Here is a 17550-nt window from a genome sequence, read left to right on the forward strand (position 1 = left end):
TTCCTTGCCGTCTCTCTCGCCACCCAGCCCCGCCGCTCGGGATCCAGCCGGGCCTGGCGCTGCTGCTGGCTTAGGGAACCCGAGCAGCCCGCCCGCGGCTCTACGGCGCCTGCGCGGCCGAAGCCCGGCCCGGCCCGGCTCGCTGGCTTCCCTTCCCCCCCCCCCCGCCTTCCTCCCGGCCTCCTCCCTCCCAGCGGCGGCGAAGGGAGAGCGCCCCCTTCTGGTTAGCCCGGGCTTTGCGCTAGAGTCCTCTCCCCCCCCTCTCTCTGTCTCCCTCTCTCTCTCTCCTCCTCTTCCTCTCTCCCTCCCTCTTCCCCCCCCTCCCCTCGTCTCCCTCTCTCTCTTCCTCTCCCTCCCTCTCTCTCTTCCTCCTCTCTCCTTCTCTCCCTCTCTCTCTCTCCCTCCCTCCTCTCTCTCTCTCTCTGTCCTCCCCCTCTCTCCTCCTCTTAGGGAACCCTCCTCCCTCCCTCTCCCTCCGCCCCCCCTCCCCTCGTCTCCCTCTCTCTCTCCCCTCCTCTTCCTCTCCCTGCCTCTCTCTCTTCCTCCCTCTCTCCTTCTCTCCCTCTCTCTCTCTCCCTCCCCCTCTCTCTCTCTCTCTCTCTGTCTCCTCTCTCCTCCTCTTCCTCTCTCCCTCCCTCTTCCCCCCCCTCCCCTCGTCTCCCTCTCTCTCTTCCTCTCCTCCCTCTCTCTCTTCCTCCTCTCTCCTTCTCTCCCTCTCTCTCTCTGTCTCCCCCTCTCTCCTCCTCTTCCTCTCTCCCTCCCTCTTTCCCCCCCCTCCCCTCGTCTCCCTCTCTCTCTCCCCTCCTCTTCCTCTCCCTCCCTCTCTCTCTTCCTCCTCTCTCCTTCTCTCCCTCTCTCTCTCTCCCTCCCTCCTCTCTCTCTCTCTCTCTGTCTCCCCCTCTCTCCTCCTCTTCCTCTCTCCCTCCCTCTTTCCCCCCCTCCCCTCGTCTCCCTCTCTCTCTCCCTCCTCTTCCTCTCCCTGCCTCTCTCTCTTCCTCCTCTCTCCTTCTCTCCCTCTCTCTCTCTCCCTCCCTCCTCTCTCTCTCTCTCTCTGTCTCCCCCTCTCTCCTCCTCTTCCTCTCTCCCTCCCTCTTTCCCCCCCTCCCCTCGTCTCCCTCTCTCTCTTCCTCTCCCTCCCTCTCTCTCTTCCTCCTCTCTCCTTCTCTCCCTCTCTCTCTCTGTCTCCCCCTCTCTCCTCCTCTTCCTCTCTCCCTCCCTCTTTCCCCCCCCTCCCCTCGTCTCCCTCTCTCTCTCCCTCCCTCCTCTCTCTCTCTCTCTCTGTCTCCCCCTCTCTCCTCCTCTTCCTCTCTCCCTCCCTCTTTCCCCCCTCCCCTCGTCTCCCTCTCTCTCTCCCCTCCTCTTCCTCTCCCTGCCTCTCTCTCTTCCTCCTCTCTCCTTCTCTCCCTCACTCTCTCTCCCTCCCTCCTCTCTCTCTCTCTCTCTGTCTCCCCCTCTCTCCTCCTCTTCCTCTCTCCCTCCCTCTTCCCCCCCCTCCCCTCGTCTCCCTCTCTCTCTTCCTCTCCCTCCCTCTCTCTCTTCCTCCTCTCTCCTTCTCTCCCTCTCTCTCTCTCCCTCCCTCCTCTCTCTCTCTCTCTCTGTCTCCCCCTCTCTCCTCCTCTTCCTCTCTCCCTCCCTCTTTCCCCCCCTCCCCTCGTCTCCCTCTCTCTCTCCCCTCCTCTTCCTCTCCCTGCCTCTCTCTCTTCCTCCTCTCTCCTTCTCTCCCTCTCTCTCTCTCCCTCCCTCCTCTCTCTCTCTCTCTCTCTGTCTCCCCCTCTCTCCTCCTCTTCCTCTCTCCCTCCCTCTTCCCCCCCCTCCCCTCGTCTCCCTCTCTCTCTTCCTCTCCCTCCCTCTCTCTCTTCCTCCTCTCTCCTTCTCTCCCTCTCTCTCTCTGTCTCCCCCTCTCTCCTCCTCTTCCTCTCTCCCTCCCTCTTTCCCCCCCTCCCCTCGTCTCCCTCTCTCTCTCCCCTCCTCTTCCTCTCCCTCCCTCTCTCTCTTCCTCCTCTCTCCTTCTCTCCCTCTCTCTCTCTCCCTCCCTCCTCTCTCTCTCTCTCTCTGTCTCCCCCTCTCTCCTCCTCTTCCTCTCTCCCTCCCTCTTTCCCCCCCTCCCCTCGTCTCCCTCTCTCTCTCCCCTCCTCTTCCTCTCCCTGCCTCTCTCTCTTCCTCCTCTCTCCTTCTCTCCCTCTCTCTCTCTCCCTCCCTCCTCTCTCTCTCTCTCTCTGTCTCCCCCTCTCTCCTCCTCTTCCTCTCTCCCTCCCTCTTTCCCCCCCTCCCCTCGTCTCCCTCTCTCTCTTCCTCTCCCTCCCTCTCTCTCTTCCTCCTCTCTCCTTCTCTCCCTCTCTCTCTCTGTCTCCCCTCTCTCCTCCTCTTCCTCTCTCCCTCCCTCTTTCCCCCCCCTCCCCTCGTCTCCCTCTCTCTCTCCCTCCCTCCTCTCTCTCTCTCTCTCTGTCTCCCCCTCTCTCCTCCTCTTCCTCTCTCCCTCCCTCTTTCCCCCCCTCCCCTCGTCTCCCTCTCTCTCTCCCCTCCTCTTCCTCTCCCTGCCTCTCTCTCTTCCTCCTCTCTCCTTCTCTCCCTCACTCTCTCTCCCTCCCTCCTCTCTCTCTCTCTCTCTCTGTCTCCCCCTCTCTCCTCCTCTTCCTCTCTCCCTCCCTCTTTCTCCCCCTCCCCTCGTCTCCCTCTCTCTCTCTTCCTCTCCCTCCCTCTCTCTCTTCCTCCTCTCTCCTTCTCTCCCTCTCTCTCTCTCCCTCCCTCCTCTCTCTCTCTCTGTCTCCCCCTCTCTCCTCCTCTTCCTCTCTCCCTCCCTCTTTCCCCCCCCTCCCCTCCTCTCCCTCTCTCTCTCCCCTCCTCTTCCTCTCCCTCCCTCTCTCTCTTCCTCCTCTCTCCTTCTCTCTCTCTCTCTCTCTCCCTCCCTCCTCTCTCTCTCTGTCTCCCCCTCTCTCCTCCTCTTCCTCTCTCCCTCCCTCTTTCCCCCCCCTCCCCTCCTCTCCCTCTCTCTCTCCCCTCCTCTTCCTCTCCCTCCCTCTCTCTCTTCCTCCTCTCTCCTTCTCTCTCTCTCTCTCTCCCTCCCTCCTCTCTCTCTCTGTCTCCCCCTCTCTCCTCCTCTTCCTCTCTCCCTCCCTCTTTCCCCCCCCTCCCCTCCTCTCCCTCTCTCTCTCCCCTCCTCTTCCTCTCCCTCCCTCTCTCTCTTCCTCCTCTCTCCTTCTCTCTCTCTCTCTCTCTCCCTCCCTCCTCTCTCTCTCTGTCTCCCCCTCTCTCCTCCTCTTCCTCTCTCCCTCCCTCTTTCCCCCCCCTCCCCTCGTCTCCCTCTCTCTCTCCCCTCCTCTTCCTCTCCCTCCCTCTCTCTCTTCCTCCTCTCTCCTTCTCTCCCTCTCTCTCTCTCCCTCCCTCCTCTCTCTCTCTCTCTCTGTCTCCCCCTCTCTCCTCCTCTTCCTCTCTCCCTCCCTCTTTCTCCCCCTCTACTCGTCTCCCTCTCTCTCCCCTCCTCTTCCTCTCCCTGCCTCTCTCTCTTCCTCCTCTCTCCTTCTCTCTCTCTCTCTCTCCCTCCCTCCCTCCATTTCTCTTTGTGTGTGTGTGTGTGTCTTTCTCTTCTCCGGATTGGCATGTTCTCACACCGCAGGGGCAACTCCTGTACGGGGTATGATACAGGCCATCCTCGATTTACAACCGTTGATTTAAGTAACCTTTCAAAGTTATACATCAGCACTGAAAAAAGTAACTTATGACCGTTCTTCACAAATAGGGACCACTACGGTGGGAAGGTAACAGTGTTCTGTGCGCCTTTGGCGTCTAGTCATGCCGGCCACCTGACCACGGAGACGTCCTCGGACAAGCGCTGGCTCTTCGGCTTTGAAACAGAGATGAGCACCGGCCCCTAGAGTCAGAAACGACTAGCACGCGTGTGCGGGGGAACCTTTACCTTTTAGTCAGTGCTTTTTTTGTAAAAGAAAAAGGTGCCGGATCTCACACATGTCATACAACCTGCCTTGCCTACCCTACAAGGTTCCATCCAAAAAAGGTGCCGGAACTCCGTTCTGAGCGTTCTATGAGAAAAAAAGCCCTGCTTTTAGTAGAGCCCCCCTCTAGGGAGGGTAAGTTTGGAGAGAATTAATCTAAAGCAGGCTTAAATCAGACTTGGCAACTTGAAAAAGGGGTGGACTTCAACTCCCAGAATTCCCCAGCCAGCCCACCCACCTTAAAAGTTTCCAGCTTAAAAAAAAAAGCCTCATCAAAACTGCAGCGCCGGGCACTTCCTTTTTAAGCCTGTGGTTTTTCTTGTGGTGCAAGCAGGTGTGTTTACTCATTTTAGGAAAAAAAAGACAACCATGAAAGATAAAAGTTTTTTTTTAAAAAAAAAAAACCTCTGGGTCTGTTTCTTTGCCTCATTTTTTTTGCAAGAGAAACACTGAAGGAGCTGAACTACATTCCCACAGCTAGAAGCCAGCTTGCTAAATCATCTTGCTAGCCAAATAAGAGACAGGCGGATCCTGATGTCCAGTGCTTGAAGATCGAGTTTGTGTTTGTGCGCGTCTGTGTGGGCAAGACAGCAGAATTGGTCTGGATTTTGTCCCCATTCTGTCTTTTTAAACAATCAATGTAACTTACTTCCCCCCCTTGGATTTATGCAAAATTAATCAGTGCATTCCTGGTCCTAAGTCAGCTTGGATTTATTGGTGGAGCACAACTAAGAATGCCATATAAATTAATCATAATAATAAATATTTAATTTGGCAGTGACAAATGGGGGAGCTGGATTCAATTAAAGTGAATAATAATAATTTTTTTAAAAAAACAATTCCCTCTTTGAATTGGAGGGAAAGTGATGCCACAGCACCTCCTACAGCACAATCACAACAGTGAGTTGGGCAACCTTAAAGGCCTGTGGTGTTGTGTCCAAAATGGGGGGGGGGGGAATGACATGACCTTTATGTGACCCCCACCACAAACTTTCCTTCATTGTCCATGCTCAGAATTACATCTGCCTTGGAATGAATGAGTGGATGGATGCATGCAGGCATGTGTGCATGGATGGATGGATGGATTTAATGAATAAATGTTTCAAAGCTGTGGGTGTTCCATTGCTGGAGGTTTTCAAGGAAAGATTAGACAATCATTTGTCCAGGATGGTATAAAGACTCCTGCCTTGGCCAAGTGGTTGGACTAGAAGTCCTCCAAGGTCCCTTCCAGCCGTAGGATTCTATGATTCTATGGATGGATGGACGGATGGATGGATGGGTGAATGGGTGGGATTGGGTGGATGGATGGATGGATGGGTGGATGGATGGATGGATGGATGGATAAATTAAACCAGGATCTGAAGCAGGAATTTGAGAAGAAGACGCATATCACCCCTAGGGATAAAAACTTTTTATTCATGGGAGAGGACAAATACAGTCCTGGGAAAAATAATGGGCAATAGAAAAACAGTGGAGAAGGGGGAAAAAGGAACAAGGAAAAAGAGGAATAAAGGGGGAAGAGAGGGAGAAAGATGGGGAAGGGAAGAAAAAAAGGAAAGAAGAGGAAAAGAAAGAGAAAAAAGAAGGCAAATAATTTTTGAGATTGTCATTTCCATTATTGTGCTATTTATTTCAGCCTGGTCTTCCTCCTCTGTAATTTAGAATTATGTCTGCATGCCTGTGCATCTCTTTCTGTACCCCAGTGCAATTACTCCCCTCTCAATTTTACCTGTCCTCTTTATAAATAGTGTTGGAAGGGTGTCTTTTTTTAAAAAAAACTAATTTATTTGCAGTGTTTGCATTCTAATCCTGCATGCTTTGCCATTGATTTTCTCCCCCTGCTGTTTAATCATGGTATTAGATGCCGGGGTGAGGATTTACTTATTTATTTATTCTTTTTTCTTTTAATTTATATCTTCGCCAACCACCTGGAAGACTTTTGCGAATTGTGCCAATTAGAGGTTTAATAAATAATTTGAAGGGCCATCTGAGTCCAGAAGCAACACAGAGGATCTGGTCTGCCCTGGGGACGGTTCATATTTGTGTGCACAACAAAAGAAATGTTTTGTTGTGCAGAAACTGAATCTTGACGCAGGGCTTCCTCGGAACCATTTGTACCCAGAAACCTTCGGCCATTAAGTCACATCTCCCACCAGCCCTCCCTAGCTTGTGTGTGCATCTGTGTTTGTTTTGGTGTGCACACCAACCTTTGGGATAACTGTATATTATAAAACCCTAGTAAGACCACACCTGGAATACTGCAGCTAATTTTGGTCACCATATCACAAAAGAGATGTTGAGAGTTTGGAAAACAAATCAGAGAAGAGCAACTAAGATGATCAAAGGCCTGGAGACCAAAACATATGAAGAACGGCTGCAGGAGTTGGGTTTGGCTAGTCTAAAGAAAAGAAGAAATAGGGGAGACATGACAGCAGTGTTCCAGTATTTGAGGGGCTGCCATAAAGAAGAGGGGGTCATGTTATTCTCCAAAGCACCAGAGGGAAGGACGAGAAATAATGGTTGGAAACTGATCAAGGAGAGAAGCAACCTGGAATTAAGGAGAAACTTTCTGACAGTGAGAAAAATCAACCAGTGGAACAGCTTGTCTCCAGAAATCTACTCTGCTCTGCTCTGCTCTGCTCTGCTCTACTCTACTCTACTCTACTCTACTCTACTCTACTCTACTCTACTCTATTCTATTCTATTCTATTCTATTCTATTCTATTCTATTCTATTCTATTCTATTCTATTCTTGTATACAGTCTCTCTGTTCCTTCCCAGCCTAGGGACAAACCATTAGCCACTGTGCAAGTAGTCCTCAACATACGACAGCTGGCACCAGGATATCCAGTGTTAAGCCAAGTGGCTCTTAAGTGAGTTGAACCACTTAATGAGTTTCCAGCAGAAATATCAGAAATTGCAGTCACCTGACCAGCGAGATACTGTAAATGGCCACAAATGCGGCCAGTTGTCCAAAATGCACTCATGCAACTGGGATGGGAGCTTACATTGGAACTCCAAATCTGGGTCGTAAGTCTCTTTTTTCAGGATCCATCCTAAGTTGAGGACTACCTGTATATACTTTCGTGGGGGGCCGGTCAGAGTTGCTGCTTCTCCAAATTTCATCTGGAAGCTGAATAGCCTGCAATGTCTCCGGCCACCAGGAGGTGGTGCTGTGGATCCAGTCTGGTAAACCCAGGAGCTTGAAATCTTAAATCCACCTGTTGGTCCTTCCAGGTACTTGATGTTAAAGAGGAAACGATAACAAGGCTACTCTTATTTTGAAGGAAACACAGGAGGTGAAAGGTGAGAAGAGATGGATGTGCCCAAATTAAAAAAAAACACCCGATACAAACACACACCTTAGTCTGCCTTAAAAAAAAGTGTGGATTTTTTTAGAAAAGCTTTTCTTCTTCCTAAAATGTCCTCTCCAAAGAAGGACCAGGGGTGACATGATAGCAGTGTTCCAATATCTCAGGGGCTGCCAGAAAGAGGAGGGGGTCAACCTAGTCTCCAAAACCACCTGAGGGCAGGACAAGCAGCAACGGATGGCAACTGATCGAGGAGAGAAGCAACCTAGAACTAAGGAGGAATTCCCTGACAGTGAGGACAGTTAATCAGTGGAAGAGCTTGTCTTCAGAAGTTATGGGGGCTCCATCCCTGGAGGTTTTTAAGAAGAGGTTGGGACAACCGTTTGTCTGAAATGATATCGGGCTTCCGGCCTGCGCAGGGGGTTGGACTAGAAGACCTCCAAGGTCCCTTCAAGCTCTTTTCTTCTGTATTCTGTCTCGCAGATAAACTCTTGAACCTCTCAAATCCTCGTGAACCTATCAAGTTTTCTTTTTTTCTTTTTCCTTTTTGTCTGCCAGGCGGTTATATAAGAAGAGATCTACCGCTCAGCTAATAATAACAGGCCTCCCATTTTTACTTGGACCAATGCCAGGGTCATTATTCAACCCAGCCCTTCAGTCTCTCTCTCTCTCTCTCTCTCTCTCTCTCTGTGTGTGTGTGTGTGTGTGTGTGTGTGTCTGAGCATGTGTGCATCCGTGCAAAGTCCCACACACCTTAGGAGCCTGGCTGTTGAATCAACCCATGGGAAAGGAAATTAATAGCAGGCTAGCTAACCGGATTGCTTCAAGCCCATCAGGGCAAAGATACCGGAGAATATTTTTATTAGAAGTTTGGGAATCAATTAAAGAAGCACCAATTTTCTATTTCCTAAGAGCTTTCGGTCAGAAAAGCGTGGGAGGGGAGGAGTTGTTTAGGGCAAGGGTCCCCAAACCCCAGTCGATGGATCACTACCGGGCCACGGCATGCCAGGAACGGATCCGCTAAAACAAGCAAAGCTCCATCCGTGGGATGCAGTCAGCAGACAAAACCATGCACCGTCCGGTCCATGGAAAAACCACTCTCCACAGAACCGGTCCCTGGTGCCCAAAAGGTTGAGGACCTCTGGTTTAGGACACAAAAACTAGAGTGGAAGGGGTTACAATCTAAGTTTAGAAAATACGTTTCAAATCCAAGTTATTTAATAAAGCTGAATGGCTGGACCAAGAAAGAAAAGAGTGATTTTGTTCGGTATATAGTTGTAGCTATAGAAATCACAGCAGCGGGTTTCTCCCACCCACCCCCCACCCCGTCTATGATTTATGGGTCTATTAAGCTTATTTTAGCATTTTCCAGGGGGCACAATGGCTCAGCTGTTAAAGATGCTGAGATTGTCAGATGGAAAGTTGACAGCCCGGGTTCGAGACCAAAGCTCCTGTCCCTTGCTCCAGCTCCTGCTCACCGAGCAGTTTGAAAGCATGGAAATGCGAGTAGAGCAATAAGTACCACTTTGGTGGGGAGGTGACCGCCTTCCGTGAATCTCGGGGTATAGCCATGCTGGCCGTATGACCCTGGAAAATGTCTTCGGACAACGCTTGCTCCCTTGGCTAAGAAACGGAGATGAGTACCACCCTGGAGTCAGACACAATTGAACGGGGAGACTTATAACTTTTTTTTTACTAACTTTGGATAGGCTCATACAATACTTTCCTCTAGGTGGATATGTCGAAAAGATGCCGAAAAGAGTGAGATTCTTTCTACAGGCTGGCAAGCAATTTATCCTTTTTGTAATTAGCCTGTTTTTTTAGGAAAACGCTGTTTCACTTGGACGTGTTCACATCGCTCGTGCCTCAAGATGAGGCCGAAAACAGGGGTCATGTTGACCGTCACCCCGTCGGGAATGCTGAATTGCAGGTTTTGCAGCAAACTGGTCAAGAAAAGGAAGATTTCCCGTCGAGCGATGGGCTCGCCGATGCATCGCCGCTTCCCTAAACCGAATATCTGGACTTTCTCACTTTCAGCCGTGCTGACTTCTTTCCCGCTGGCAGTGAGGAAACGCTCGGGAACGAAGGCCGAGGGGTCTTTCCAAAGATTCCTACGAAGAGATACATGGAATGAAGGATGGAGGCCAGCGGCTCGAAAATACGAGTTTGCTGACTTGAGTTCACACACCACACCAAGCCTTAATATGGTTGCTTGACTTGGGCTTAGCCAAGCCCTGAGAGAATCCAGAGACTCGTGTTGTAGCCAACAAACCATGTTTGAGCAAGCTGTGAAGATGAAACTCACGAGAGATCGATGGGTCGTTAAGGTGCTTCCAAGTAAAAGAGGCAGGATGCAGAGATGCAATCATTATGAAGCTTTATTCATTGATAGATTATATAGAAAGAGCTATATGGCATGGAGGCATCCATGCTTGTATGATAGAGAGAGAATGCATGCAAGAGAGAAAGAACAAGAACAAGAAGCTAAGAGCAGCCCCTGAGCAGAGGTATTTATGGGGGGTCTCAGCCCCTCCCTAACCATAAAACACTCTCTCCAATGGCCTCTTTGCTTCCATCTGATGACCTTTTTGGGTAACTGCCAATGGCTGGCACAAAACATCTAACAATAGCTGTGGGTGGCCCCATAAGGAGACCTACTGGAGAGCAATTTCTCCAACAAGGAGAAATTTCCTGACAGTTAGAACAGTTAATCAGTGGAACGACTTGCCTCCAGAAATTGGGAGAGACTGGATGTCCATTTGTCTAAATGGGTCTAAATGGGTTTTTAAAACTAGTTTTAACTTTAATATGTATTGATTTTATGGGCATGATGTTTAATGGCTTTTTAATTTTTGTATTCGATTTTTATTGTGTATTGCCCTGTTCACCGCCCTGAGTCCTTCGGGAGAAGGGCGGTATAGAAATCAAATTATTAAATTAAATTAAATTATTAAATGGTGTATAAGGTCTCTTGCTGGAGCAGCGGGTTGGACTAGGAGAGCTCCAGGGTCTCTTCCAATCGTGTTATTTTATTATTTCTGTTATTCCATGAGAACTCGCTACTTACTCATCGTGGTTGACTTGCCACAGGTTGATAAAGACGCAGAGGTCCTTAGGAATGAAGTAGCCCTTGAAGATGGTATCTCTAGTGGTGCTGCAAAGGAAAAGAAGAAAATATAAATGTGTTTTTTTCCAAAGAAAAGTCTGCCCAACCTTTTCTGGGAAGAAAAGAAAGATGGGACAGAGGATGGAGGCGAATTTTCAAACCCCAAATATCTAAACATAATTATTAGAGGATACTGTCTGGTAGATTTAGCATTGCCTTTACGCAGCAATGCAGATGTTGAACAAATTGCCAATGGAAGAGAATATTTGTAGCTCAGAGTTGAACTGTGGGGTCCTTGGTGTTCTCTGAGCTTGGTGGTTTTCTTGCAGATGTTTCATTATCCAACTAGGTAACATCATCAAGACCCGATAATCACCATCACAGCACCCTCAACACCGTCAGATCACTGATGATATGACCTAGTTGGGTAATGAAACGTCTGCGAGAAAACAGTCAAGGTCAGAGAGCACCAAGAACTCCCCCCACCCCTCCATGGCTTAAATCCTTTTCTTATAGAGATGGGCTCAAGGATGGTTTTCCTGGCAGCTCCCACTCAAATCTGACCCATTGTCAAAGGTGATCCTTCTTTATTGCCCTTTCCAACGACACCAAAGTGGGACTCATTCTGTTCAAGACAGAAAGACTCCCCCCCCCATTACACCAGTTCTTGGTCTCCCCCCCCCCCCATTTCACCAGTTCTTCCCAACCTGCCAGAACACTGAACATCCTGCACCAAGTCACGAGAATCCATGAATGGTGAGATCTGACCAGGTTCGGGGACTGGTCTGGGGGCTCATCTATCTCTCTTTTGGAATCTGGGACTCACCTGTGGGGAATTGTGAATGGCAGAAAGCTAGAGTGTCTGAAGACTTCCAGGATGAAAGCTTCTGTGTAAGGGAGCAGGGATCGATCGGATAATCGCGGCTTACGTTCTCTGCCGATGTTGACATCTGGAAGGTGGGGAGGAAGAATCAAAGATCTCCCCTTTTCCTTGAGAAGACCTTATCTCTAAAGCTGTACTGGGCACAGGGAGGGACCTTGAAGGTTAGGATGAAGTGCTACTGCTAAAGCAATGGTCAGAGAAGAGAGGCTTGGGCCTGGGCCAAGAGCATAATTCAAAAAAGCATCCCGGAGAAGCCCACATGAAGATCGGTTTCTCAGTTTGGCCTACACTGTAGGGCTGACAAAGGCCGTGCGTATGTATGCCTTAAGTAATAAGCTGGGTTGTTTTGGTTTCTCCCCCCCCCCGCCGCCCAAGGCTGAGCGTCAATTTGCAAACCCAGCCTCTTATTTTGTTCCGTGAAGAGTCCGTTGGCATTGCGGGACTAATGCATTCAAATAAATAAATAAATAAATAAATAAATAAATAAATAAATAAATAAATAAATAAATGCCTAAGAAAAATAACTCCTGCTTCCAAATCCATTCTCCTGGCTGAGAAGGAAGAGATCCTATCGTACCTATTTCTTCCTGGATCTTTTTCTGAATTTCGGGATATGAGACGAGATACAAAAGGGACCAGGACAACCCGATGGCTATTGTGCTGAAACCTGTAACAACAAACAACAAACAGACAGACACACACACTCACAAAGAGGACATGGCAGGATAGAAACCAGCCCATCTTGCCTTCTGGACTTACACAGGAGTCTCACCTGCGGGATGGCTTTTTGCCCAGATGCTTCCACAAATACCTTTCCTTGGGGATGGAGAAGTGAGATTGCTCACGCTCCAATCAAACCCAGTCCCAGGTAAGGAATAAATGCAATTAGGGGTTCTCCCATTATCCCGCAGTAGCCACTCAGAAGCCAATGCAAGTGTCCTGGCCTGTGGGAATGGCCTTGGGAGATGGGAGGAAAAGCCAGAGATTGGATAACTGATATGTAAAAGGTCTCTCAGCTCATGGAAGGAGACCCTCCTTAGTTTTCCAGAGAGGAAAAGGAAAGGGGTGTGTGTGGTAAGTTGAGGTAGTCCTCAACTTACGGCTGAAATAGAGGCCGACATTTCTGTTGCTAAGCAAGCGAGTTTACCCCATTTTACGACCTTTCTTGCCGCATTTGTTACGGAAATCCCTGCTGTTATTCAGTTAGCAATCCGGTCGTTAAGAGAATCCGGCTTTCCCCATGAACTTTGCTTGTCAGAAGGTCACAAAAGGGGATAACGTGACTCTGGGGGGGACACTGCGACCATCATAAATTTGAATCAATCGCCTAGGGCTCTGAATTTTGACCACGCGACCACAGGGATGGTGCCAGGGTGGTTCATTGTGGGGAAACGGTCATATGTTGCTTACGGCGGTGTCGTCGTCACTTTGAATGGTTACTAAATGAACTGTTGTAAGTCAAGGATTGCCTGTACATGGAGACTTGCTAGATTAAAGTTAGCCCTGTGAGGTAGTCTGGACAAGAAGCCCACCCAGGAATAGTCCTCTGACTTTAGACTCATGCAACTCATGCAAGTCCACAAGTCATAAAAGAGCCAAGGTTGCCTACCCGCTTTAGACCCTCAGGCAAAGATCTTACCAGCTCCAAAAATGTCATTAACCAGGTTCACAATCAATTCAGGGGGGACCTGAATTTTCCCCTTGGACTCCAGCTTCTGTTTTTGGCTCTCCTCGATCAGAGAATCGGTGATATCGCGGATGTGGTCCTGAAAGGAGAGATCCACAAAAGTTGTGTTGACCTTACAGTAATACCCCATAAGATGCAGCTTCAAGGAACTGTCGGCTTTTGTTTCAGGAAGCCCAGCTTGAGATAGATTGAAGACCACCACCATTTTCATAGAGTCCCTTTGGTCTTTCATCTGATTTAGACTGGGTTTTGTATTAGGAGAATAGCAGAAGTTAATTTTGATGACCAGGGGGGCAAGTTTGCCAAATGTCAGAATTTGTAGGATATTGTAAGAGTGTCATGTCTTACCTTCTTGAAGCTCTCGTAATGCTCTTTAACGTTCTTCTGCAAGAAGTGACTAAATTGCTTGTTGTAGCTCTTAAACTTTTTCACATTGCTGTTGGGAAGATACTGAAGAAGAGAGATGAAGTTGGCTAGATTCCCCGAGCCTGTGGATTTCAGAAACTGCTCGCTGTTGATCACAAGGTTGAGCAGTTCCTCATCCTCATAGTCATAACGCTTGCCGAAACATATGGCCAAAATTATATTGGCCACGGCGACCGTCAAGTACAGATAGGGGTCAAGACGGTTCTTGGCGAGCATGACCTCCTGGAGCTTTGCCATCAGATGGTTGGCCTCCGTGGAGACGTGTTCTTCCAAGAGGCAGGTGGAGAGGGAGGTGAGGCTGGGCGAGGTAGCAAAAGTTTTCAGGGCGTTGTGAGTCAGCTTCCGACGAGCCAACCACACCGGTCCAGAATCCGTGCCGAAAGACAGACTCTGCCCATCAGTCACATGGCGGAAGATGTAGAGGTCAGGACGTCCTTTGAAGACTTCTCCGTGTTTCACAAGAGCTTCCTTGATGGTCTCCAGCCCACTCAGCACCAAGACCGGCTTTGTCCCAAGGTGGATCATCATGATGTCTCCATAAGTCCGGCTCAGTTGAGTCAAACTGAGGTGGACATTTTTCCCCACCTCCAGTAGGTTGCCAAGCAAAGGGTAGCCCCGTGGACCAGGGATTTTCTTTAGGCCCTGGGGGGTCTTTCTCCGGAAGGACTGGAGGACGAGGAAGAGGAGGCAGAAAACAGCCAGGCCAATCAGGACCTCTGCTGCCGAAAGTGATGCCAGGATCCAGGGGAGCGGCATGGCTAAACTGAATAAGGTCCTCTTCAAAACTCAACTGGAATTAGAGAAAAGATAGGACGGGGGGCAGAATTAGGAAGGCAAAATCAGCACAGGGAGTCCTTGATTTACAACAGACATGTCAAACACAAGGCCCGGGGGCCGGATGGGGCCAGCAAAGTGGTTTCATGTGGCCCACAAAGCCATCCTGGAAACAGTGAGGGAATGGCCCCTGCTGCCTTGGCCCTGGCCCAGGCCAGCCGGGAGCCAATGTACAATTTCATGGTGGTCATCTATGCTGAAATACATTCAGTCTTAGCTCCACAAGGCCGTCTGGAAACAGCGAAGGACCAGCCCCTGCCGTGTCGGCCCTGCCCCTTGGGCGCACGCTAGGGAGGTAGCACCCTTTGTGAGGAATGAAGAAATGCACCATCACCTGGAAGTGGCCAGCACATGGCCCTGTCTACATCGGGCAGGCTAGGGATTGGGCAGCGTTGTGCTTCTCTTCAGATTCATGCCACCCAGCTCAGCCTCTTGGCACTGTGAGGAGAGCGCCCCACTGCCTGCCAAAACTGGGCAGGCTGGGGGCTGGGCAGCATTGCACAGGTAACATCGACTCTCATGCTGCTCATGGCATCCCCTCCACCAGAGCCCACCAAGCCGGATATGTGAAGTAGGCGAGGGCCATGTGCTGGCTACTTCCAGGCGACGGTGCATTTCTTCATTCCTCATGAAGGATGACATTTCCCCAGCTGCGTTTCTTGCCTGTTTTTCTCCCTCCCTCATCTCAAATATTTTCCTACCACTCTGTTCTTGGAAGGAAAGAAGGAAGGAAGGAAGGAAGGAGAGGGAGGGTCTGAGGGAAGTCCTGCCTTAGTCCTGCCCTGCTGCCCTTTCACCATCCCCTTGCCCCCTCCTCCTGGCCTATCCTGGGGGTTCTCCCATCCTATTGCTAAGGAAGCTTTGAATACAAAGCTAGGTCTCCTTACATGGAGAGGGAGTGGGCCTCCCTCTTGACTTTGCCCTTGTACCCATCATGAGTAACCTGGCTAAGGAGAGCAAGCACAGCAGCAGCAGCCTCGAGGAGGAGGTAAGTGCAGCTGGGCGCCCCCTTGGGGAAGTGGGTCTGGGCTTAGTGCCGCGGGTGCTTGAGGGCTGGGCTTTTGACCTCTGTGTCACTGTCCAGCCCCCCTCCCCATGGCCTGAGAGGAACAGTGAGGCTCCTCCAGTGGACCATGCCTTGGCACTTGCCCTGGTCCCATCTCCTTCTGCCAGAGACCCCCAGATCTGTCCCACTCCTGCCCAGGCCCCCATAGGCACCCTTGATGCAAACGATGTAGAGCTGGCCACGCCCACCCAGTAGGACACACCCACTCCAGCCATGCCCACCCAGTAGGCCGCGCCCACCTGGCCACACACCCCACCCCTGAGGACAACCATAATGCTGATGCAGCCCTCAATGAAATTGAGTTTGACACCCCTGATTTACAACTACAAGTGGGGCCAGGGATTCCATTGCTAGGCAAGGTGGTTGTTAATTGAGCCTTGTCCAATTTTATTACTTTTTTGGCCACAACTGTTAAGCGAATCACTGCAGTTGTTAAATGAATCATATGATTGTTAAGCAAAGCTGGCTTCCCTTGTTGACTTGACTTTTTCCTTCCTTCCTTCCTTCCTTCCTTCCTTCCTTCCTTCCCCTCCTCCCTCTCCTTCCTTCTACTCTTCCTCCCTCCAACTTCCTTCCTTCCTTCCTTCCTTCCTTCCTTCCTTCCTTCCTTCCTTCCTTCCTTCCTTCCTTCCTTCCCCTCCTCCCTCTTCTTCCTTCTACTCTTCCTCCCTCCAACTCCCTTCCTTCCTTCCTTCCTTCCTTCCTTCCTTCCTTCCTTCCTTCCTTCCTTCCTCCCTTCCTCCCTCCCTCCCTCCCTCCCTTAATAAATACCTGGTAAAATCAGGAGGAATAAGAGCTAGCAGTGACGCCAGGACAGTCAACAAGGAAAGATTCTTGTCCAAATGTCTTCCGCTGTGTCTCTTGCTGCTGGATGCTTTATATAAAAGCGTTCTGTGCTCTCCTATCTGGGAAATGATTATTTAACCCACAAGCTCTCCAAGTCCAGCTGGAGAAAATCCAAGGAAAATATTGCAGCCCGTGGCATTGGGCTAAAAACAGATAATAAATAACGTGCTTCTTGATTACCAAGATCGCTCCAGATTTTGCTGGTAATGAAGGAGGCTGGATTTCTCTTTTGCATTCAACCATTGTTTAAGCCTGGACTTAAAAAGTTAATCAAGTCCAGTCGGTTGGGTTTGCACAATACATTAATCCGCAAGCCCCTATCCTGAGCCAAAAGCAAACAAATAAATTTAATAAGTAAATAAATCAAATAAAACAAGGCCCAAGATGGTTCATGGTGTTGTGTGAACTTGTCGACTCTTCAAAGTCGATCAGACTACAGGAGGAAACCAAAGTCATCCTGGACCTAGCTAATACATTTTTTATTCAGAGGGTTTTTTCTGAGATGTGTTCTCACTTTACATTTCTGCCTTGGGCACAAATTTCCTTTATCTGACCATTGTCTTGGTTGCATCTGTTTCTCCTGATCCTCAAGGTTCTTCCTCCTACCCATCACAAGACCATGTTGGAGTAAATTGTCACCAACCAGGTGATTGATGTCTTCCATTTTCAGCCCGCCAGCTGCTGGTCTTCTTCAAACAAAGAGAACTACATTAGTTTGTTTACTGCAATGGATGAGTCTCTGGAAAGAGTGCAGAGAAGAGCAACCAAGATGATTAGGGGACTGAAGGTTAAAACATGTGAAGAACGGTTGCAGGAATTGGGGATGTCTAGTTTAATGAAGAGAAGGATGAGGGGGGACATGATAGCAGTGGTCCAATATCTCAGGGGCTGCCCCAAAGAAGAGGGAGTCAAGCTATTCTCCAAAGCGCCTGAAGGCAGGACAAGAAGCAACGGATGGAAACTAATCAAGGAGAGAAGCAACCTAGAACTAAGGAGAAACTTCCTGACAGTTAGAACAATTAACCAGTGGAACAGCTTGCCTCCAGAACTTGAGACTCTAGAAAGAGTACAGAGAAGAGCAACAAAGATGACCAGGGGACTGGAGGATAAATCTTATAAGGAACGGTTGCTGGAATTGGGTATGTCCAGTTTAATGAAGAGAAGGACGAGGGGGGACATGATAGCAGTGGTCCAATATCTCAGGGGCTGCCCCAGAGAAGAGGGAGTCAAGCTATTCTCCAAAGCGCTCGAAGGCAGGACAAGAAACAATGGACGGAAACTAATTGAGGAGAGAAGCAACCTGGAACTCAGGAGGAATTTCCTGACAGTGAGAACAATAAACCAGTGGAACGACTTGCCTCCAGAAGTTATGGGTGCTCCATCGCTGGAGGTTTTTAAGAAGAGATGGGACAACTATTTGTCTGAAATGGTGTGGGAGGGT

The 17550-nt window shown here is 49.6% G+C and overlaps 1 protein-coding gene across 1 annotated transcript; it reads right to left on the bottom strand.

Annotated features, from left to right (window-relative positions):
• Positions 1–8942: 8942 nt before the first annotated feature.
• On the bottom strand, positions 8943–16818 carry LOC308673426 (cytochrome P450 1A5-like). The gene is made up of 7 exons (XM_081337061.1): positions 16035–16818; positions 13286–14153; positions 12890–13016; positions 11828–11917; positions 11194–11317; positions 10329–10415; positions 8943–9372 (listed from the first exon to the last, which is right to left on the bottom strand). The coding sequence occupies exons 2-7, from the start codon at positions 14117–14119 to the stop codon at positions 9069–9071; spliced, it is 1566 nt and encodes a 521-aa protein (XP_081193187.1). The 5' UTR covers positions 14120–14153; positions 16035–16818; the 3' UTR covers positions 8943–9068.
• Between the last annotated feature and the right edge of the window lie 732 nt (positions 16819–17550).

Source organism: Vipera berus (genome assembly GCF_964194415.1).
Source record: "Vipera berus genome assembly, chromosome: 12".
Classification (NCBI taxonomy): Eukaryota; Metazoa; Chordata; class Lepidosauria; order Squamata; family Viperidae; genus Vipera; species Vipera berus.

What these genes read in the sequence shown, in the direction of transcription:
- LOC308673426 (XM_081337061.1), bottom strand. Translation starts at nt 14,119, where the DNA reads ATGCCGCTCCCCTGGATCCTGGCATCACTTTCGGCAGCAGAGGTCCTG. An exon ending in AAAGATCCAGGAAGAAATAG is followed by an intron (nt 11,318 to 11,827) that starts GTACGATAGGAT and finishes CCCACCTTCCAG; the next exon opens with ATGTCAACATCGGCAGAGAA. An exon ending in CCATTCACAATTCCCCACAG is followed by an intron (nt 10,416 to 11,193) that starts GTGAGTCCCAGA and finishes TTTCCTTTGCAG; the next exon opens with CACCACTAGAGATACCATCT.